General features: G+C 39.5%; 1 protein-coding gene across 1 annotated transcript; it reads right to left on the bottom strand.

Moving 5' to 3' along the window:
• Positions 1-888: 888 nt before the first annotated feature.
• TSHZ2 (teashirt zinc finger homeobox 2) lies at positions 889-3,958 on the bottom strand (the record flags this gene model as incomplete). The annotated part of the gene is made up of 1 exon (XM_010085312.1): positions 889-3,958. A coding segment is annotated over one exon (3,068 nt), but the record flags the coding sequence as incomplete, so codon positions are not given.
• Between the last annotated feature and the right edge of the window lie 20,697 nt (positions 3,959-24,655).

Below are 24,655 nucleotides of genomic sequence, written 5' to 3' on the forward strand. Positions count from 1 at the left end.
TAGCAACACTACCATAGAAGTATCCTACTAACAGGTCTTCGAAACATTAAGCTTGTAAAAAATCTAGCTGCTTCCTCAATTAAGCATTAACCCCCCCAGGTTATATGAAAACTTGCACTGAAGTCAGTGATGTTTATGGATTGACTAGCACTCCCGCCAACATGAAACAAAACGTAATCAAACATCTTAAAGATTAAAAAAGGAATGATGGAGAGACAGGTTAAAACGGTGTGACAAAAAAGGCCACGCACAATAGTAAGTGTTTAAGTAAGTGTAAAATATTAAGATATTTTACAAAACTGAATATCCAAATATCAACAAAAGAATAACCAAACTTCTAGATACAACTTTTTCAGAGTTATTTGGAGATTCTTCAGGCTGGGTTTGAGCTTATTAAAAACTTGGAATGATTAAGGTTTTGTTAATTTGACATTTGAATTGTCTTCTTTTCCCTCCTCAAAATCAGATTCACTGATGTGTTAGCACAGAAAGAGGTAACAATCTTTGGGTTTTCAGTGCTTTTTTTCTGCTTTTCCATTCTCATGGCAAAGAGTAGCAGTTAGGTGTTGCATTCCACATTGAAGTGCATAGGATGTAAGAGGATTAGTTCTTAGAAACAAAAAAAGAGAGTCAGAACTGGGGAAACAGCTATTTTGGAAATATTAATAAGCAGCAACTTTGCTATATAGGGCAATGTGGTTATGCATTTACCAAGCTCACTTCTTGAAAACATTATAAAATGAATATGTACATGCAGTTACATTAATGAAGCAGGAGTACATTATGCATTTTATATTGTTTTCCTATATTTAAGAAAGTACGAATGTCTTACCAAGCCTCCTTAAAATGATGAAATTAAAATTCTCTATAGAGCATGCATACCTTAAGAGTTATTCTTCATCCACTTCTGCTACAAACTGTGAATGGTGTTCTGGTGACTTGCTGTGTGTTTTGCTTAGGTGAAGTTTTACTGCATGTTTGCTCGCAAATGTCCGACAGCACAACTTACATTTGAACTTAGAGTCTGTGTCCTCTTCTCCAGCTATTGTTTCAGGAGATCTCTGAACTGAAACTCTGGAGATTTCTTGCTCTACCTTGGTTTGCTGCTCCACAGCCAGCCTGTTCATGTCTTTCATTTGGAAACCTAGATGAGATTCTAAGTGGCTAATGTAAGTAGATGGGGTTCGAAACTGAGATGCACAGTCGCTGCAATAAAAGACTGGATGTCCTTTGTCCATGTTTTTCAAAAACTTTGTTCCTCCAGTTTTCCTAAGCTGATACTTGACATTTGCCAACCAATGGCTGATGGTGGTCATTGACAGTCCAGTAAATTTTGAAATCTGCATGCGCTCTTGTGGGCCTAGATCTGATAATAAATATTTACCTTCAGATGTCTGGAAGAGGCTGGAAGCAAACTGAGCTTGCAAAATGAGAAGATGCTGAGGGTTCCAGTTTGACTGTCTGCCCTTCCTTTTATGCAGAGTGGAGACTTCTGTTGAGACATCCTCAAAGCGTCGGACATCTATTTCCAACTTCATAGATGGGATCCTTGAAGATGCAGCAGGTTTTGGTGTAGTAGCTTTGGGAAGAACTTTGACCATGTCAGCAATGTCAGACAGAGCATGTTTTTGAGGTGGAGAAGTACAAGATTGTGCTTGAGCTGACTCAGCTTTCTTGCCTTTGGATTTGGTCAGGTCAATAGGCTGATCATTGTTTTCAAACAAATAGTGCCTGGATTGTGCAGGCTTTGGTGGGGTTGGAGCAGGAGATAAAACTGGCTTCTCCATCATATTTAAATTAGGTTTGTGGAACACTGAAATTGTGCTAGAGCTGGGGCTGGAGTTGGATTGAGGCCGTAAAGGCTCGGTGGCTTTGCCCAAGTGATTATTCAGTACCGACTGGAGCGCACTGAGGGGGTTGACACAAGGCAGTTCAGACGCATGGTTGGCAGCAGCACAACCATTGCTAAGAGAAGCTGCTGTTGGTTCCTTGAGGACTGGTTTTTCTTTTCCGCTGTCCTCTTTAATTTTATCTTCTTCTTTCAAGGGACATGGTTCTGTCTTTTTTTGTTCCACAGAGGCTTCAGATTTGAGGAGAGGTTCTCTCTCACTCTGGCTGAGTGATGCAGACTCAGCCTGGATGCCCTCTTTAGCATAGTCCTTTTGTACCTCCTCCTTGTCATCAGTTTCCTTCTTTACTTGAGTGCACTGGGCCAGGTTTGCTGAGATAGGGACCAGAGGCATAACCTTCCACTTCGGAGCTATCGGCCTCAATTTATTGGTGACTGTTGGCCTGATTTGCAGTACTTGGGAACCCACAGGCAAAGATGGTTTAGATCCTTCTGAGAGCTGATAAGCTGCATGGATGCTGGGATATGCACTCCAGCTGGGTGCTCCGTTTTGAGCTTTATTGATGGCTGTTGTGACAGTGTTCTCCAAGGACTTTAAAATGTCCCCACCACCCTTTGAACCATCTTCTAAATCTTCTTCTCTGAGGTACTGGTATTTCATTGTGGGATCCAGTGGTTTCTGAAGGGTGTCTTCATACTCTTCATTTTTTACTGCTTTCTCATCTTTGTTTGCATCGTCAGCTTTATCTTTTCTACTTTCTTTTTTTAGTTCAGAGGTGGGAGCTATGCATTCTGCAGATGATTTACTGGATGATTTTGAAACTGGGCTGTCATTGCCTGGTGCTTCAGACAGTGATTGCATTTTTTCCACAGCTAAAGGATCCAGAACAAGTTGCTTTCCTTTCTTTGAAGCTGAACTTGTGACTTTCAAGAAATGGCCAGTGACCATCATGTGGGTCGTGAGCTGCTGCAAGGTATCGTGGGAACTTCCACATTCCATACACTTCAAAATCTGGGATTTGCAGGCCTCAAACTGCCACGTATAGCTGGCACCATTCTGGTAGCCGTAGCGGTTGTTAGATGACAACTGCAGGTTCGCATTCTTCTGAGGAGAAAAAGTGTCTGAGAAAGACCCTGTCGTGGAGTCCGGGGAACAAGGCCTGTTAACATCAAACACGCGTTTCTTTGCTGGAGTGACCATTTTTGAAGAAATGGTTGGTACTGGCTCCTTCAAAGGCACTTTTTGGTAATGTTTTGTTTTTATCATATGAACACTCAGATCTTGAAGGGAATCAAAAGAGTCACCACAGAACATACATTTCAGAACTTTTTGTGCATCTTCCTTGTCCATGTCCTGGAAAGCCCTTTTTCGGGGCTTTGAGTAGCTGGTAGGCCTGTGCTTGTCCTTTTTATGGTTGTCATCTTGGTAGTGACCTGTCTCATTCATATGAACCGTTAGTTCTACCAACGTGTCATAGGCAGCGCTGCACTGCCGGCACCGAAACCGGCTGGCGCCCGTGAACACAGTTCCACACATTTTGCTGCTCTGCCTGTAGAGCTGGACTGAGCTGAACAGGTTGGGTTTTGAGACAGGTCTGGAAGGTAAATTCTGCTGTAAGCTTTTTGACAGAGCGTCTTGGTGCCAATCAAAATCAGCTTTGTTCCCTCCATTTCTGTTGTCACAACTCCTCTTTTCAGAGTTAGACAACTTGAAACCCAGCCCTAAGCCTGTCCAATAAGAGTCTGACAGTATGTTGGCATAGACCGCTGTCATTTTATCCATGCAATCATGTGCTTCATTCTGGGCTTTGGGATGGGCGCTGGGTTTTGGGTCCTGTGGCTCTCTAGAGCAAATGCTTTTAATATCTGCCACATGGTCACTACCGTCACTTAGTAGTGATTCATTTTCCGCGTCCTGGTTAGATATATGACTGACAGGGGAATTCTGGTAACTAAAGTTCCCTTTCTGCTCAGGACCCACTTCATGTTCCTCATCTGTGCCAGTGTCATTGCTGCCCTGGAGTTGAGCAGTTGAGTTGCTGTCATCATCATCTTCTTCCTCCTCTTTTATATCTTCCTCTTCCTTTAAATCTTCCTCTTGGACATAACCTGAAATGTAATGTCAATATATGAAATAACTTGTTAAAGGAGAATACTACAGTTCAAGCTTTCTAGTTTGACTATGTGTTTTCTTTACCAGACTTCATTTTAATCTACAACTTTATTGCCTGTTAGTTCTGGAAGTGAAAAAAGCCAAATTATGTCTTTTTCTTGGTGAAAGTTGCTGCATTTTATTGGCAGATGATCATAACTCTTCATAACTGCCAGAGATTCTGAGTTAATAATTTTCCTGTCATGGAAGTATAATTCTAACTGTCCTGTAATGGGACAGTTGGAAAATTCATATGTAAGAATTTAAAGTTCATATTAAAAGCTTCAATTCTAGCAAATTGTTTTTAGCCTCAGTAAAAGAAAGGGTAGAATTGGCAAGGAACAGAAGAAAATAACTGCCATGATCTTGCTGGTTCATAGCATCATCTAGGTACAGTAACCTTTTGCCATTTGATCACCTAAAAATGGACATTAGAAGGTACATAAATAATTTATATGTCAAAATACAACATCTGAAAGCGCTAATAGGCATAAGTGGAACTCTTTTGATTATAAAAGTAATGTACTGTGTACCATAAAATCAAATTGTGCTTCAGTAAAAACAAATCCATAAATTTCAGGGCAAGAACCCTTGGAAGTTACAGAAGAGTATCAAGATGTGACAGAGGCAGACCCAAGTTAACTGTAAAAAGCAGAACAAATCCAGGAAGCTTTTCTTTGACAAATTAACTATCTAATTAATCAGCCAAACTTGATGCTGGAAGAGCAGCAAATTTTAAAATTAATTAAGGAATTAATTTTTTTTTCTGGCCTTATATCAGCAGTAATTCTGGTTAAGTTACAGGAGATAACCTGGTTAAAAACAGACAGAAGAATTAGAGAAGAGGATTTTTAAGGGTGAACTGGCTCCATTGCACTCATTGAATAAATTCACAATGTCTCGACACAGTCAGCAATTCACTCCCAGACCCCCACAAGAAGGGATGGAGCAGAATGAATGGTTCAGACATGTTTTTGCAAAACCCCAGTTTAGTTTTTTTAACAAGCAATGCAAAGCTTTTATGCACAATTCACTGTTATTGACAAGCCACTCATCAAAACTGAATGCTGATTTCAGAAGCACAGGTCTTCATGGGAGATATGTCGATGAGTGTTTCCAGTTAGGTGCAAATGCCATGCTGCTAACCCTAGTGTCTGCACTGCAATCCCAGGAGTACTTGTTGTGTTTGCTTAAGATCTAGCTTTTTGTGTCAGGTAAGTATATAAAAAAAAGTAAATGCCAAAACCCCCAAATCAGAGCTGTCCTTAAAAATAACTAAGCAAAAATAAAATAAAATAAAATGCTAGTGTTTGTAATTGTGAAGTAACCCTAAAAGCTCAGAAAGCACAAGGTAAATGACCCTGAAAGTGTTATTTGTTTAAAACTCAATTCCTTCCCATCTTCTGAGAAAAGCCATTTTATGGCTTTTTGAGAATCTGGCTCATTTTGCTCCCTTGAATTTGGTATACCTGCACAAATGACACCCCTTTAGCACATCACAAGGGATAGGCAGAAAAGGTAGAAGCATGATTAACACATGGACATAGCCTCCCACAGTTTTTTCAGGTATGTGTTTCAGTTTTTCAGTCTATTTGCATGTGTATCTCACCCCCTCCAACACATATTTACCACCAAGCCAGAGATGAACCAGAACTAGAGGAACATTTTCCTGGGTGCAGCTGCAGTACAGGAGGGAAATGATGGCTCTCCCTGTGGATGGGCTAAGAAACCCACACGAGTCGTCTTTCCTACACCCTTCCCACAGACTTAGGACCTGCACTGATCACACCAGCTTAGAGCTAGGCTTGGCTTACTCCAGGGATGATACCAGCCAGCTTCACAACCAGAGGCAAAGATAACGGCAGTGGCTATGAGCGAATGACCTGGACACCATTTTAGCATGCTAAAATAATAATCACATGGTAGTATGAACACTGCACTCTTCAGCAGATGCTTTCAGCAAAGAAGCTAAATATTAAATATGAAGGGTTAAATATAAAAAAATAAGCTTTTCAGTAGTGTGTTGAGGTACAGCAAATATTATTAGCCCCATTCACAGATGATCAGACTAAGGCAGGCAGCAAAGACAACATTAAGAACAAAATATTTTTTCTGCTCCCTGAACTTCTTCCCTAATAACCAGATAACACTTTCCATATACCCCTTTCTGAGTTCATATGTTTTTCAGGGGCACGAAGAGAATGGAGGGACACGGAGGTGGCAAAAGCTCCTCCACGTCATGAGTAGTAACCTTGTTAAACACACAGCACGAACCGATGAGCCGGACTGACATGGTTCTCGCGGTGTTAGAGATACTGCACAGCGTAGGTAGCGGCGCTGGCCCCGTGCCAGGATGTATCGCAGTGCCAAGCGTATTACACCCAGCAAAACAAAAATGAGGAGGGAATCCAATGAAGGAAACAGACAAAACAGACAACAAATAGCATTCACACAGTTTTGGTTCGGTACAAATTAGATTCTCCATTTCAGCACCGATTCTTTGAATACTATTAACTCATTTTTCACCAGACAGTAATTTTTTCCTTTGGAAGATACATAGAGTAATTTCTTCCTCACAATATCCTTTGTCCTTCTAAAAGGATTTACTAGGAGAAGCAGAAGTACCAGACAGCTGCACACCCCCCACAATACAGATAAAATTTTCTGCTTAATTAGGCATTGACATGTTTACTATAACCTTTACAGAAGAGTAACTCGTGCTGAGAAATCCTCTTTTTTTGTGCCTGTATAAGATACAGACACAACCCAACGAAAGTGGTAAAAGTAACTTATTAGAAAGCACCATCAAGATTTCACAAAACCATAAGTCAGGTCCATTTTAACAGCTAAGGGTTCCGGGAAGCTTTGAAAATGCATTTCAGTATCCTACTTGTAAAACCATTTCTGTTTATTTAAATGATTTAAATTGCTGCAGGCATTTTAAGGACAGTGGAGACCTCTTCTGTGCAGACAACCTAGGGTACAAGAAATGCACGTGTCCTTCCAACAGTGGTTTTTAGTAAGATCTCATTGGACATGAAGTTTGATATGAACTGATGGAGCTATTTAACAGAAATAACACTAATCTAAGTGGACTTTGCATTATTCATTTTATAAGTAAAGGGTGTCTTAAGCCCGTACACCCACATGCTTTAAATGCAGTGTCTGTAATAAGTAGCATAAATTTTGCACGTCATATTGATGTCCATATAACAAAATTGTTGAGTGACCTGTTCTCTTCCCACCAGTTCTCCCCCAGGCTTGTTCTGACATTCCAGACCTCTGAGATGCTCATATCTAGCTGTCTTGCAGGAAAAAAAAAATATTAAAGAAATCCAAACTCAGTAATCGGATGAATGCTTCTTCCTTGTCCCAGAAGAGAATATTTCCCACCAAAATTAAGCAGGACCAGGCAGAGATGCAAGATGGGCAGTCCTGAAGAAGTGGGAGACTGAAACTTCACTGTCTTGAAGACTGGCCAAAACCCAGGAGCTTCAGAGCATTGAATGGAAGCAATTTCTGGCTTCCTAAACGGAAATACAGTATTTGGTTTCAGTGCTGATTGATCCCAAGATAGCATATTTCAAAATAATGACATCAGTAAGGATAATATTATTATATGGATAATAACCACAAATACAATTCTAAAATGGTTTAGCTTTTTAAAAATTTCTCTCTATGCCTTCATGGTTGGATTCATGGTAGCTTTAGAAATCTGCTACTCAAGGTTGCAATAAAGATCTTACTCTTTATTCTTCAAAAGACAGCATCTTCTTAGGTATTTCTAGATAATTTCTTATCTTTCTACAAGGTAACTAAAAGAAAGCTGGTCCAGTTAATACACCTGTAAAAACTCTTTGAACTTATGGGTCCAAACACATCCACATCAACCTTGAAGCCTTGACCGTACTGTGTAGACAGCCCTGAGCCAAGCTCCCAGTGATGCTGAATCCAGTATTGACTTTCAGGCCTTTGCACCCCCGACTAACCTGTAATTTGCCCCACGTTATACTTCACTTCTGACCTTGAATTGTAAAGTGTGAATACATCTTTTTTTTTAAAAAGTGTTCATTCTGACTGTTAACTTTTCCACCAGTGGAAGTTATTTTCACTCAAATTTGCTCTTTTTCCACATAGAGAAACATTTCTTAAAATATATATATATACATGTTTCTTTCCAAGACTGGAAAATTTATTTTCTGCCAAGAAAAGGGACAGTGAATCATTGTCCAGAACAACACTGCTAATCCATGTAAAATCCATGCACCATCTGCACTTCTTCATATATATATTCCAGTTTTACTTGAAATAACATCATTAGTAGAGCAATCTCGCAGTGCCATAAGGTGATCTTGTTTCCTTCTTGTCTGGTTTCAGCTCAAACATCTTTTTGTGTTTGGCAGAAGCTGTTTCTTTCTCTGAAATATTTCATGCAGATAATGGATAATGACCACTTCTCATTCCTTTTTCTCAAAAATGTCTAACCACATTAGCTACCCAAAGACAAATCTTAACCTGGCTCTTTGTAGAAGCTCATAGCTATAGATTCATCCCAGTCTGAAAATCAACTGAAGAGATAAATAGGCAACTGAGGAAAAAAAAATCCCTACTCTGTTGCATAACTCCTATATCAAAGACATTGTGGAATTTAACAGGACTAAAACCAATGCAGCACTCTGGAAATGCAATAGAGCTTCATGGAAAGAACTCTCAAAACATGGAATTTGTAATACATGGGTGAATTATATAATTTCAGAGCTTTTAAAACTACAGTAACAATTTCTGTACCAGGGAAATAGCTTTCTGTTAAGTTCTGCAAGATGGTAAGAAAACACAAGGAAGGGTTACCGTTCTCACCATGCGCTCTCTGCTCACTGCCTCTGAATCATGGGTGTTGGACCCAAAGGAGCGTCTCTGTCATCTGGCCTAAATATTCTGGCAATGTGAGGTTTATTCCTAAAGCCATGTGCAGCCTGAGGAAGGTTTTAGATGTTCTCAAAATCTCAGAAAAGGCTGAATATGCTCAATTGCCCCTTTTCTGGGAGGCCAGCTAATTACTTTGGATAATGGGAAATTATTTGCACCTTTTGCTGCTGTTACTATTTACCATCACATCCAAATTCACTTCGCAGTGGCTCAGTAAGGAAGTTTCAATTACCACACTACTGATGCAATTTTTTTTTAGAACTTTGTTTTTCAAACAGTTACAGCCACTGATACTGGGGCATGAATTTTTGTCTCTTGGAGGGTAGGAAAAGAACCATCCACTACTATCCACTGCTGGAGGATAGAAGCAACCTCTATGGTGCCAAGCTTGCGAGCCACTGCAGCTTAGGAGCAAGGAAACTTGGAGTGGCATCTGCCACAACTGAACTTTAACAAAGGCAATTCCATGGATCCATAGCTGTTATTTATATACGATGCTGAAATGAAGCAATTCTGGGCTTTCATTTTGCTGTACTTTAATTAGAGTTGTATTACAAAGTTTTCTATTAAGTGTCTAATTTCCTGCTGGTTAAGAAGGCAAAATATCCACTGGCTTCAGTGGGGCTTTTAGCACCACGAAGGAGAACAGATTATGTCTTTGGTACATTTGCACAGTTCTGAGTCAAATGATCAGCCGCTGGAAGCAGATATACAGGGACCTGGCTTGTGAGTGACCCACCAACTCCAAGCAAAACCAATAAGAAAACAGGAAGAAAACCAAAGAAAAGGAAGACTGAAGAAAGAGAGGTGAGCTGATGCACTCTGCTGAGCTGAGAGTCCATGGCAGGGATAGAATTATGATGGAGTTTTTTTCTTGAATATTTTTCCTTAAGGATGATGTTGTTTACGTAGTCAGTTATTGTGCTACAAAAAAAAAAAAGCAACTTCAGTCATATTTGCCTTGCTCTGGATTCAGTCAGTTTGAACGGCTGAACTGCCAGGTGCTGGCTGTTGCAGAAATGGATTTAACCATGTTCAGAGCCAACAGTTCAGGATCCTTACATGACGGCTTGCAGTGTAAGTGAATAATTTGCCTTTGGTTAAAAACATTTCTGTTTGTTATTTTCTACAAAGCCCTGGAACTTACAATTTCATTGTTTCAAGCAGCTGAAGGTGTTTGACATTCTCCAGATTGTATTTGCTACAAATATGCTTCTAATGAAAGCTATGAATCATTGCACCCCATGAATGCAAAGAACTCGACCTTCACGGCCCTTTGCTGTGCACGAGCAGCACAGCCCAGCTCTGCCCCGGCCGTCCCGCCTGCCTGCCCTCGCACCAAAGTCCTCGCCCAGCAAAGTTTTCGACAGATACCAGGCAGTCATCACATCCCCACAACATCAATACGGGTTGCAGTTCATTGCTAGTACAGACACAAAGGGTGCTTTCCAAAATGCAGTTTTGTCCTGAACGGTGAAAGGAAATATGCAAATGTATTTTCCTCATTAGCCATTTTAATTGCACCAGTGTAAATTACTTTACTGATGAAAATATAAATCTGAAACTTTTGTCTCTTTTTGCCTTTCTTCTGTTTTCGCATGTCCAATTTATTACTTTGGAAAACAGCAGAACGGCTTTGTAAATGTACAGACTATCTCATTTAAAATCCAACTTTCAAATTAAAGTTTTTCCCTCTTTTGTTATCCTAGGTTCCCCTAAATACCAACCTAAATTTCTTTAAATGGCAAGAGCTACCAATCAGAATCACAACAAAATATATATCTATATAAATTGAAATTGTAATGAGTCTTACCAGTGTATCGCTAGCACTTTGGTTCATTTGATATGAACTTTGTTTTTTTAAAGTACCACATGGTAAGGCTTTGAAACTTCAGTTTGTAAAAAAAAACTGTAACAGCCTTACAGCCTTTGAAGTCACTACTGATATAACTCTGAACAGATCCATTCAAGTTCAACTAACATCAGACAAATGTTTAGTGTATCAGAGGAAGCCACAAAAGCAAGGATTTCATCAATATTTCACAACAGCCTCAGGGAAACTGTAGATTGCAATGCTGTAGGGCAGCTAATGGAATTACACACAAGGGTTTTGTACATTTAAAATAAGCAGCTACTAAAAAAATTACCCTTCAGTTTGATAGAAACTGTATAAAACTGCAGATGGGAAACAATTAAATAGCTACCAACATTTATCCATGTCAGCCTGATAGGTCATTTAATAACAGGTATTTCTTTCCTTCTTTCTTTTTTTCCTGGTAGGGCAATAATAAAGATTAACATTTATGAAAAGTAGCATAAAATATAGTAGAGCCAAATGAATAATTAAAGATGCTTCTGAAGAATTTGTTTGCTATTGTATGGCCATGAAGACTGCTCTCCAGTAATGAAGTACATTTATATTAAATACAATTATAAATTGAAAGAAGATGAGGATTATGTTTATGGACACCTGCTTTTTATCCTAAAAAAATAAATCTTTGACTATTGAATCCATGGCTTATCTCATAGACAGAATTTCTTCACAACATATTCCCCTTGCAAAGAGTTGGGCCTTGGCTTTGAATGGATGTGGGGTACGCTGGAAGCTGGACATGTTAGATGCAATAAACCAGTGAAAGATCAACACTTTCCCTGAAAGGCTCCTGATCAGAGTGAAGAATTCTGTGTATGAAAGCACAATGTTTGTTCTAAAAATAGATCCATATAATCATACTCCTTTTCATGACTATGTTCAATGTGTACAAATCCTGAAGTGCTAGCCCTTCACACAGTTGTTTCTGAGTGTTCAGGTATGGTCTGCTACTGCGGGAAATTACTGTTTCTGTTAATAACTGACGCTTGTTCTGTGCATTGAATAGCACGATGTGAGAGACAAATTATTTGATTATTATTTTTAAAAGGCTGCTTATTTCTTGGCCTCTCCAATTCAAAACAGACCAGCTTGGCTAGGTACAATGGAGTACCCAGTCTCGTGCAGAAGAATTTAAGCCCCAGTTGAAGAAAACCCGTGAACAGGTTAAGTTTGTCCCATGTGGGGCAGAAGTTGATAGGCTTTTATCTGCCATACAGAGAGGCTATGGCATGATGATGCTTCACTGCCATAATTGCTTAAGATGTAAACTATAGCACCCTGATTCTGGTAATGTGACTAAGGACTAAATGAGTCAGCCTTGATAGAAAATCTGCCAGAGCAAGGGGCTAAGAGACAGGCTCAACTGTCATAAGTCTGGCATGTGCCACTGATTGCTGAGGTGACCTCTTGCAAGTCACACAGGGTCAGTTCAAAGCTCAGCTGTTTTTACGAATAACCTCCATGAACAGCCGCTTTCTCTTCAAAATCCCAGGCTCCCTGCCTGTTGAACTGCAAAATGCTGCTTCTTGGACACGTTCTGCAGGAGCACACTGGGAAGTGCATTGTGCTTGTATGGTGAACTTAAAATCCAGAGCTACTTGAGTACTCAGCTTTGTGATCCAGTGATGGGGGGAGATGAAGCCAACAGCACTTCTTACATGGATTTGTTAAAGCACAGCATTTATGTGTAGCTGAAGATGCTGCAGAAAATGCAAACTTCTTGAAATAACTCGTTGACTAGGACCTAGTATTACAGCATATTTTAAAAAAATATTAATATGGCTTTAAAAGTACACTAGTATAACATCTGTCTGAAGCGCAGTGGGCCTTTTGATTTTCCCTTTGGATACACAGCCACATTGCAGCTCCAGCGAGATCTGCTTTAAGCCGTACTTGCCAGTAATACTCATAAATCTGTGCTGGTTACTCAAAGCTGGTTCAACCATGGCTGCAACATCATTTGTCTCTTAACATCTCTTTAGTTGAGGTACATGAGTAGAAAGTGGGAGTATAATGAAATATATCTTCCTCATCTTCTTGCTCTGTTTTGATCTTGCATCCTAGGCAATAAAAAACTGCAAATAATTTTGAAGTCTGAATTTTCACTTGATAAGATTTCAGCATAAAAGGGACACTCGTGACGAATACACAGATCATCAAGTGTTTTACTTCCCTCTTTATTTTCCTTTCAGGAACACACTGTTGCAAATGTTGGTCCAAATGAATAGTCTGTTTCTTTTGTGACAAATATTATGGCCAACAAACATTAACTTTTGACCATTAGCCATCCCTGCACTTATAGCCACATAACCATCAAAGCTCTAAGCCAGCATGAAGGTCATTACCCCGGACAGCATCTTACTTCGACTAACTTCTCAGATACGTAAGCAATAAGCAGTTGCAAGAGATTGATATGATACTTTGTGAGTAATTTGGATGAACTATAACACTAACCCAGTAAAGTATTATAATTTTAAATGTGTCCAGAAAATAATTGAAATTCTGGTTTAGCTTCATCATAATGCACAGTGCCGGGTATATTTAACAGCTGACTAGTTTAGCATGAATATTGCTTTACAAATGAGGTCATATTGTTTTTAAGAAACAATATTGCTATCAAACATGTTTAGGAGGAAAAGCAAGAGATTATGAGTACGCTTTTAACCTTTCTGTCTCTTTCTATATCTGTTTACTATGGTGATTTAGGTGCTCAGCGTTGTTTGAAGGCAAACATAGAAGGTTCTGGCATTTAAAAGAGATCCAGTAATGAGCAACTGGCAGTCAGATTCTTTCTTATTATTACTCTGTCATAAAATCTCTGTTCAACATCACTCCATCTTTGCAACACCAGTCAGAGATGAGAAAGGTCAAAACATCTCCTTCAAACACACAGCCCGTACACCACAACACCATTCTGAAGTCACATGCAACAGCCAGAATTCAGTCCCTGTTCTGGAAGAGAGCAGCGTCCACAGGTAATGAAGTTGCTCTAGAGAGAAGGCCTTCCTCCTGCTGGCACTGACACTGTCCTGGTCAGAGTGGGAACACCTGCTAATTCTAGTCCACAGGTTTCTTTTTTATCCCTTTCCCTGCTGTGAGAATGAGGGATACCTCACGAGACACTCAGAACAGCACATACAATGTGTGTGCATCCACCTACCTAACGTCTGGACATGTCTCTGCCCAAGGAAGAGGGCACACAGAGGGTCTCATGCTGCTTTTCATTTCTCATTTCAGTCAGTGGTGAGAAGGCTGCAGCAACTGTGATAAGAATCAATGTGTGATCCTTTGGAATCTGTTTCAAAGGTTGAAATAACTTCTCTTAAGGTCCTGCCTGCAACACTCCCTCTGCAAGAGGCATGACCGCAGGTGTGCTGGTGCTGGCTTTGCTAGCACAAACTTGAAATCATTTTTACCTGAAGTTTTGGGGAAATCATACCACTCTATTAATAGATCAAGCAAATATACTGCATCTTTTTTAGCACGATTGTAATTTTATTAATGTACTGCCCCCAACACCAATACTGCCCTACAAAAATCTTTTACCAACATGGAGCAAAAGTATTTCTGCCCCAAAAAGCTCCCAGTTTTGATACCCTCCAGTGCCTTCCTTTCTCTTTCCAGACAATCTGGGATTTTAGCCTACTGTTTCCTTGCAGATATGAAGTCCCATTAATAGTAAGAATACTAATAATTATCAGTTGTATAATTAGTACTGTTGGTTCCATTCTGCAAGAAACTTGCGCAAAACAAATCAATCCACGTCAAAAGAAAAAGCTTCCAACTGATCTGGAAAATAAATATAGTTTCCAAGTACCCATCAAAATTGACAAAATAACATAAATTTCAAAGAAAAAAAAAAGAAAAATGATTGAAACACAAATATTAATCTGTGTTCTTTTAAATTGTGTCTCAAATGATCCAAGGAAGGGCTTAGATCCAGGACCAGTACACAGATCATTTACAGATCATAAGCACCACAGTCTCAGTGTTGCGTTCCTGCCCTGTCCTAAGTGATACCGGAAATCTATCATATGGGACAAAGCATAAAAAACACAGGCAGCAACAACAGGAGGCTGCAGCTGCACAGGAACAGCTTTTCCTGAATCTCTTCAAGAAATAACAACCATGAGTTATGGTAAAAAATCCAATAATCAGAAAGGTCACTTACTGACAGAAACGACTTCTTCAGCACAGGTATCATGATGTAACCACTGCTGAAGTGAGAGACCTCACTGGGTACAAAAAAGCTATACATTATATCCATCATAACTGGATTTAAGGCCTGCAGGAGTTCACAAAGCAGTCTAGTGGATCAAAAATCCAGACACTGAAATCCTGAAAGAGTTGAAAGAGTGGATTAACCATCTCTACTATCCAGCTCCGTAACAGAATAAAAAAACTTTATAAACTTCACTGTTTTGGTTTTTTTTTTTCTTTTTTTTTTTTTTCCCTGGGCCTCACTCAGACTTATAAGGAAAAACAACTGAGGGCATCTGACCTCTATCAAATTACTCGTAATACTGACTTTCTGAAAAACGAATTGCTGCTGCAGGCAAGACCAAATAAAAAAAATAATTTAAAAAAAGCCACTTAAAATCTTTCATCAATTAAAATATATTTATTGCTCTTTCCAGAAATCACAGGTGTAAATGCAGACAAGAGCTTGGAAAAAAGGTCCAAGGAATTTTCCAGTATGGTTAAATACACACAAAGAGCAAAACTTCTCCATTTTTTTTTAACTCCTACCTCTTCGATTCCACTGCCTCCCAGGCATCAGCATGCAACTGGGACACCACCTTTCGAGCTCTGCACTTCGGCAGAGGAGCAAATGTACCTCGGATGTTTATTAAGGCATCATTATATGTCTGTGTGGCATCATTTATTTTCTGTGGAAGAGAGACCATGCCAGGTCAAGATCAACAGTTTGAGCAGACAATTCATCAGGTGGGAGCAGGCGGCAGGAGCGGCATAAGAAATCACTTGAAAAGAAGTACAAAACTGAAATGGATGGAAGTGTAAAAGTAATAAGAAAGTGATCAGTGAAACTACGAAAAACAGAAGATAAATCAAACGAAACAAGTGCTGAGCAGAGATCAGACCTTAAATGTGTAGAGGGCTTTAACCCCTACGACAACAGGTGAATCCATGTATAATGTTTTTCCTCTAAATTCTCATGGGAATCAGGAGGACGAACAGAGCAGGATTATTATCAGGGCATTCAGAAAGAACTGGTAAGAAAAACCAGCCTACCTTCTTAAAGCTGTGGTGGAAATGGATGCAGAGAGCATTTAGAAGATGAAGCATTACAAGGGATTTTGCACATTGCATTTACATCCATGTTCAAACTGTTTATATTGTGAGAGTGTGTTACATGATCTGCACATATATTTCGATTAAGACCCCTGAAGCAATGACTGAAATCATATAGAAATAAAGAGTGGTAAGTGCACAATGAGAGTAAACATGGAGAAATGTTGAACAAGAGCTTTCTAGTAAAAGGAATGATTTGCACATTAACTTGACTTAATAATTACTTCACACCAGTAAAATCTTTTTGCTATCAATAATCCAATTATTCATGACAAAAAAAAATCTTGTGCACCTTATCTAACAGATTTTGGACTAGCTACTGATAATGTGAAAGTAAAACTTCAAAAAAATTTTTTTTTATATCAGTGGGAGTTGTATAAGCTTAGATCTGCACAGTTTTTTTGATAATGCGTGAGGATACACTGGTTATGGACACTAAGTCCTAGTTGATTTGCTAAGTATAGAAAGTCCTTTGAGATTTTATGGGTAAAGTTGATTTGGAGCTATAAAATTGAAGCATTTATCACAGACCAGAGGCCAACAACACCTCATTATAGACTGTCTAAACACTTTCAGTTTATCCACTAGGTTCATATCCAAACAATACTTCCCTTTTAAAGCATTTTTCGCCGATTCTCTTTCTACCAGGAATAATAGCTTAAAAAATGAATTTTTAATGTGATTATCAGTCTATGCTAAAATTTAAATGAAGGCAAAGCACGCCACAGATCTAGCTAGTACCTGCACAAGGTTTGTCTTGAAGAACTACCAATTTGCCTTGTCTACCTGGGCGAATTACTTATGTATCCACCAAGGCACAGCATTTGAATTTTTCAACATGTATCATACTGCCAGTTCATTGCTCCTTCTGTGCAGTCGGTTCCGTTATACTGATCGGAAATCTGTTGCACAAAGAGAGAAAAACATGTTTAAAACAAGAACGTTCAGAAAGACTGAATCTGCTTTTAATTCATTATTTAAGAATTCACTGTTTTATTACTCTGCCCCTTACAAACAAGAGTCTTTAAACACTCACTGGGAGGAGAACCAGCAAAACTGGCCATCTTTGCTGCTGCCTCAGAAAAATTCAGTTTAAACAAGCTAGATCTCTTGGCAACTCACTCCCTGTCTAACGTCCTTGGTCCATAAGCATAACCAGTGGCACCATTAACGGTCCCAGACAAGGCAGCAGGGCTCCACATCAACAGCCCTTCTCCAAAGTATTCGCCTAAACAGAAAAGTCCTCCAAAGACCCTGTTCAGGCGGCCCCAGCTGGCATGTGCCAGAGCTGTCAACAGCCACATGTGACCAGATGTCACCGTGGCCACTCTCTAGTAGACATGCTGCAGGAGTAGCAAACCTGTAAGATGCAGAAAGGCAAACTTCTCCAAGTGGTTACCTCCATGGTCAGGTCACTTCGTCCAGCTCTTGGCGTCTATCAAGCTTCATGCATTGATGAGATAAGCCTGACTCTAACCTGGAGTGTGCTTTGCCCACACCTGGTTTTCATTTCTGATAATTTTTCAGATGTTAAAGGCATATCCATGTACAATAGGCTAATTTTTTTACTGGTGTAATTCTTTTGAAGCAAATGGATTTAGGCAGAGGCAGAATTGGCTCAATGTTTTATTTTTCTTGGCTCTCTGCATACAGAACCTTTTGTTGTTGCTAGTGTTGTTTCTTTTTGTCTGGTGGGTATATATATATATGTAATATATTCATTTTTTGCTGCCAAAAGCAGTGGAAGTAGGAAGTGCCTACACCCTAAACTCTCTTACAATGTATCAAAAATAGCAGTAATTTAAAAAAAAACAACATTCATGCAGTTGTTGCCCAAAAGCCCTCACACTCCTGGCAAATAGCACAGCTACACTTACTGGTGGTGTTCTGTATGACCTGAGCATTTCTCCACCAGATCCCTTCTTCCTCTTCTTTTACGTGGTGACTTTGGATATTTGCTAGCAGGGGCTCTGAAGCACAGTTTTGAGGCCAGCCAATCCTATGGAAATGTAATCTAATTCCAGCAAAGAATTTTTTTTAATTAATTCTATTTCACGGAAAGCAAAATGTCGCCCATTACTTTGGAAATTAAACAATGTATTTCCACCTCATCTCCTCTATTATCATTAATCTAAAAAGAAGGATGAGATGATTTCCCATATTATTTCCCAATTTGTTTGTCCTCATGTGATTGAGAGGCAAACTCTCATACGAAATTCATCTTCCTCCCTAGTCCTTTCCCAACACAATTTAGCCTCCCCAAGCAGTATCAACTGCCATGAAGGGGTTTCAACACTACCTGCTCTTCCTTCCTCTGCAAGCAGCCACATTTTTTGCTTTTTCTCCTTCACACTGGTAAAAAATGCTGGTGTTAGAGGAAGCAGACAATTAAAGGTCAAAAATTCAAGTGTTTTTCTGTTCCACCCTGTATAAATCTATTGCTGTCAGACAGAGGCAATCATGCCTGCAAATGCACTTTACGGGCCTGAGAAGATCTGTTTCTCAACTTAAACTATGTAACATTTAAATATCAAAAACTTTGTTTTCTAATGAGGGAAGTATTGAGGGGGGAGAAATGAATTATATGCTTGATGTATACTGAAGGCTGGGAAAATTAAGGCCATTTCCCATGGTGAGAATGCAGTGATTTCAGTTTGTGAGAGTAAATTAAACCTTTGGGAGAATTTGTCTTCCATTAAATTGAACAGCTAAACAGGCACAGAAGATTTTAATGTCACCACCAACAAACCCCAAAGGTTACAAAAAGAAAAAGAAACAATGTTTTCTTGTTTGGAAGTTCTCTGTCTCTCTACCTAGGAAAAACGCAAACTGTAAATGTATGTTGAGACACAAAGACTCTTAAAGATCATCATTCCATTCCTATACCATATGCTATTAATGTCTGTCAACACTGTTTAGCCAGCAACTGCTGACAGAACCATATTTGCTATCTAAATACATCATAAATAAATCAGTAATGAACTGCTTTAGTAAACCTTCTGCACTGATTGGAAATACAGATCAAGTAAACAAACTCTGGGGATAGCATTTTGCAGCTAGAAGTACATACAACTGTTTAATGTCAATGACAAAGTCACTCACACCTCTCTTTCTGGCAAGACACGAGGTGGGTGAAAGAAAATTGTAAGGATGGCAAAAGTGTTTAATCAATTTTAGCAAATGTACCTGTCAGCATTCATCATATTACCTCTCTCTTATTTTTTTTTTTTTTTTAACCTTATGCAAATCTCAGAAAAGGGACTCTCAGCAGGTAGAGCTATAAAATAAGCTGGTAACAAAACCAAAATCCTCGGCTCAATCATGGTCTAGAAAGATGGTCATCAAGACCCAGCTGAGGTTCATGAGCTTTCCAAGTCAGACCTGCGATGAGCAAGAACAGGCTCTGCTGACTTCTTGGCAAACAAAAGAGCAGATTTTGCCTTAAATATGAGTCTTTTTGAGGCAATGGCACATGCTCTGTAGGAAAAGAACAGGAACTAGGACTGAGTCTCAAAGTGGATTCCTGACTGCTGCAGGTTAACTAATAGTTTTGCTCTGCAGAGCCCCTGCATGCTTTTGCAGGTAAGAATGGATGGACATTTGTGCCAGAATTTGGCTTTGAGATGCGGAATACACTGACATCAAAAACTTCAACTACTTTGTGAATGTACAAGATTAAAAATGGTAGCAATTTGTTCAAATAAACCTACCAAATGTTGTTTGGCCAAAAAGCAACTGTTTGGTGAGGAGGAACTGGAACTAGAATTTATACTGCGAGGTGGGATACTGAGAGATGAATCAGTAGTAACATTGACCTCTAGACTTAAAATGTCTACTAGCACCATAAATTTGTAATTAAATAAATATGTCTAGTCTTCCCAACTGTTTTTTTGACACAGGTTTTTTGAAAGTTAATTTCTGACAGCTTTCTGGTAATTAGACACCACAGCTTTATATCAGAAGAACAGTCTTAATTAAGACTGCAGAGAGATGCTAAAATTACAATTTCCTCTTTGCTATATTTTAGCAGAAGAAATTCTTGGAGATCCCTGTGGGATGAGACTATAGTCCAGAATAAAACAAGTGCTAATTTATCAGAATGCTTGCAATGGATGATATTTTACAATTTTAATTTAGAAATTTTATTTTAAAATTTTAATTTATTTTAATTAAAAATCTTATCCTTTGTTCCCCCCAAAGTTACTTTCGGTACAAAACCTGAACACTCTGTAAGATGCAGAAAAAGACCTGTTTACAAATTCAGATTGTTGACAAGGCTCAGAAAGCAGTGGCAGGGGGTATTCTTCATTGCAGGAATCTACGCAGAGGGCTAAGGCAGGGAGCTGGGAATGCTGTAGCTTGTTACACCCCACGAGTGGGGCACCCTGTCTGCCTTCAGCACAACAAACCAGGATCCATCACCCTGCATGCACACCTTCCTCCGGTGCTCTGCATTCCTCCTTCACCTGGAGTTAGGTGAGCAGATGCTAAATAATGAAACGGAAAATGAAAGGAGCCTGGGTTAAAAAGAGCATGGGTCTGTAAATGAAGAAGGGTAGGATCTTATATTCCAATAAATCAAGACACAAATTTAAATTATGAGCACTTTAAGAAGACTGAGGTTCATGCAAAGGAATACAGCATAAGACAAGGTTCCCTCTGGTGTCATTTGTTTTCGTGACAAGCTGCAGAGATTGCTGGAACAGAAGAAGTCCCAAGCTCCTAAATACCATCTCAAGTAGAGTCTGGATGATAAACATTCATATTTTACAACCTTTCAGTTTATTTACTGATATATCTTTTTCTAACTATATTTGTTGTTTGTATCAGCTTGCCTAGGCAAAACGGACCCATACATAATTCAGGGATAAAATTGGCATCAAGCCACTGCAGAATCTAAACAAATAGACCTCAAACATATATTTTTCATTAATAACTCTCCATTACCAAGTTCCGACACTTTGAACCAAAAATAAATAAATAAAATAGCAAGATAAAAAAGAAAGACACCTCATTATTTAATGCCAGTCTCCCTGGCTTTGTGCTCAGAGAAAGCGGAGGCATTGTCTGAAAAGTTAGTGCTTAATGTGACCTGGGAGCGGTGGCCCAGGCTGGCAGGGGAGGACACGGAGAAGCAATCAGCCACTTGGCCAAAGCTGTCACCAGTTCTCAAGCCTGTGAGACAAGGCTAAGTGTGGAAGCTCCCATGCCACTTACACACTTCATTTTTGCTGTCTTCCTGTCCAAAAAAAAGAAGAAAGAGGAGAAAAAAAAAAAAAAAAGGAAAAAGGGGAGGGGTGGAGTGGGAAAAAGGAGAGAGAAGAAAAAGAACTGTTAATTTACAAAGCTGAAAATAGCAGTTGCTAATGGGCTTTTGCACTCCTTCTTTAGTCACTGCAAGGTCATGATCAGAAGTAGCCTGTGATTGATTCTAAAGTGAAGCTCAGCTCTCCACGTCTGTAATGGACATTAAAAAATCTGAAATGAGCTCAAAAGAGAAAACAGGAAAGTGACATATTTTATGGAGCCCTGAAGTCCTCTAGGTTCTCAGTATGAACTTAGAGGGTGGAGTCATGCCCTGGTTTTTTAATTGTCCCTCATAATAATTATTGCATTACAAGGAACAATTAATTGTACAGATTAGTCTAACTTCATCAATTTTATGGCCATTTTATAGCTACTTCTTACAGCTTTGCTAAGAACAGTTCTCCTCTTCCATCCCTGTGTTTAAAGGGTTAAATGAGATGAGTGACAGCCTTTCTGCATGATTTACAACTTCGAGCCCTGTAGTGAAACCAGCGCTTGATGGATGATCCTGAAAGACGGAGACTAACCATAAATCATGTCTTTGAATCATTGACAAAGATAAAGGAGAGAAAGAAAAAGCACTGGCATTGACATTCATTCTCCCAATAATGTACATTGACTAGTTACAATACAGAACCTTAATTAAAAAAGCGAACTCAAAGTAGTCACCTCAGTGTAGGGATCACACCACTCTGGAAGGCTCACGAAAATCACAAATAAAAGTTCAAGCCACATCCGTGATGGGTTACCTCCCTGGGAAAAGCACTCGGATGTGCACTTGCCACAGCCCTGCACTGGTCTTAACCTCCTCTTTATTTAGCACCTAGCTTGCTTTTTCTTTGTGCCTGTTCCTAATTTCATCTTATTATTGTTAGAGCTGAACAGCCAGGCAAGGGGAGAGTCTTGTTGTTTTAGGCACGAGATGTATTATGAGGAGATGCCAAACTTCAGAGGCAAAACAAAGGCAGTGCTGTCACCTCTGCCTCGCAGAGAACTGCGGCACCGAGAAACGCAGCGATCGGTTCAGGGGCTACCTGGACATCTGGGCACCATGAGTTACTTTATGGAAGGGATATCTTTTTATGTACCATGATATGCCTGGGACAGAAAAGTGCTGGGACTGATATGGAAATCCATCCACCTAACATTTACACATTTATGGTAGAGATGAGACACAAACTGAAATCCCCGAAGTCCCAGGCCAGGAAGAGGCAATCATTGCTTGATCTCAGGTGCCACTCTTGCAAGCTCACATGAAGGTTACTCGCTACAGAGATGCATGACCTACCCTCTGCAAACACAGCAGCACCACTTTTATTATTTACTTCCTAAAAGTACAGATTTCACCTTTTCGTTTCAAAACTGGCACAGGGCGCCTTTGTGATACATTTAATATCGCACAAGAAATGGGAGGAAACCCCAAATGCCAGCTTCCAAGAGACTGAATGGAGTGCCAGCTGTATAGTGATGAAGTTAAAGACCAGTTAAGACCTATCTGGGGGAACTGTTAGCACCAGTTGTAACAGTCCTGGGGAGTCCCACCTTTCTGCACAAGGCAGAGTGGCGACTGATAAAGAAATACACGCGAAGCAGTTGTGGAGGGCACCTATTTTGTCCCTGTTAATGCTACCAAGGAATGCACAGATGGGGTAACTTTCTGAGTGAACCTGTGCTGGGGTACACAAGTGCCTTAAACACCCACCTGAAAGCGTGCAGATGAGCACGGTGCAAAAACACAAACAGCCTGAGACGGGAGTGGCTTGGCCATTTGAAAAAGGAGTAACCTAAACACGAAAAAAACCTCATGATAAACAGGAGAGGAGAGAAAAGAGAAGTAAATGAAAGAACATATGTATAGAAGCAGAGGGAGGAAGGTCTAGATATGCATGTTACTGTTTCCCCACTGTGCTTAATTTTTTACAAGGAAAGCCACAGATTTGACAAGTTCATGTGCCCGTGTTAGCTGAAAGCAGGGGTGAATGAACTCCCAACTCTTCCAAGTTTTGTGCCTTTCCTGAATCTTTCTGATTTGTCAAAATTCTTTGAGTCCCTCAAGCATTTAATCCTCATGGTTTAAAGAAAACACTGGGATTTCACACATGGAAAAACTCAATTATAAAAACAAAACAAAAGAGGACAAGCAACACTAAGCAAGTTTTCATAGGTAAAGGAAAGCACCTTCTACCAGGGGGAACAACTCCATGAAAGATCTGAGAAGGCACAGCTGGACATATTTCAGAAGCCACCACATCCACAATACACTCCCTTTATTTATTGACATGTATTATTTCCCATTCTTCCCTGTTCTCTTTGCTGAGTCTTAGCTATCCATTTTCTCCACTCCTTTTCCACTTTTTTTTTAAGGTGACTATGAGTATTTTTGTGTGCATATGCAGTCTCATCTGTGTAGAAAATCTAAGGACTTTACAAAGTATGAGCGCTCTTGTGCAGGCAGCAAAGCCAAAGAGGTAATGGTTATTTGATGATTTTCAGCTCCTTACAATTTACAAGTTTCCTTCAGCGTATTATTCATAACTCAAAATGTTTTCTGAAAATTATTCTTAATGTATCACCTTGTCAGGATCATTTTGATGCAGGTTCACTTGGACCAGGTACACAGAAGTTTCTTTGCCCTTGATTGCATCAATATATACCTTGGTTTCAAATTACTAAAGCAAATGTGTTGTCATACTGGATTGATTGGATTTACCATTTGTTTTCCATAAGTATTTGCTGAAGTTTATTTTTCCAATAAACATTCTTATTACAAACAATCTCCTCAGATATTTACCAGCAATTAAAGGGGAGAGAACACTGACATTTATGTTAGCTTGTTTATATATTCAAGAGGATTTGCACTGACCTCCTTCCTTTCCATTTCTGTCCCCTATCTGTCAATTTTTGGTTTAAATTCTTCCTCCGTATTACAAAAAAATGCCAGTAGTTCATGAGAAAGCTTTATTAGTAGAAAATATTGCTGAAGTGAAAAAAATTGTCAAACCTATCCTTGGGAAAATTAGCCTTTTTCTTTTTTTAACGAATAGAAGAAGTAGGGCAGAAAACAACTGAAACTGAAATTTTTGTTTGGAAACAGAAATGTAACTAGTTCAGAAGTACAGAGAGAAGTGCTGATAGGAACTGAATTCAGGTGTATCCAGCTTCCTGGTCACATCTCCCATGACACGGCACGAACTGCCACCTTTCAATACCACTGAGCACCAGGGAAATCAGTATC

Source organism: Pterocles gutturalis, unplaced genomic scaffold, assembly GCF_000699245.1.
Source record: "Pterocles gutturalis isolate BGI_N339 unplaced genomic scaffold, ASM69924v1 scaffold50945, whole genome shotgun sequence".
Taxonomy (NCBI): Eukaryota; Metazoa; Chordata; class Aves; order Pterocliformes; family Pteroclidae; genus Pterocles; species Pterocles gutturalis.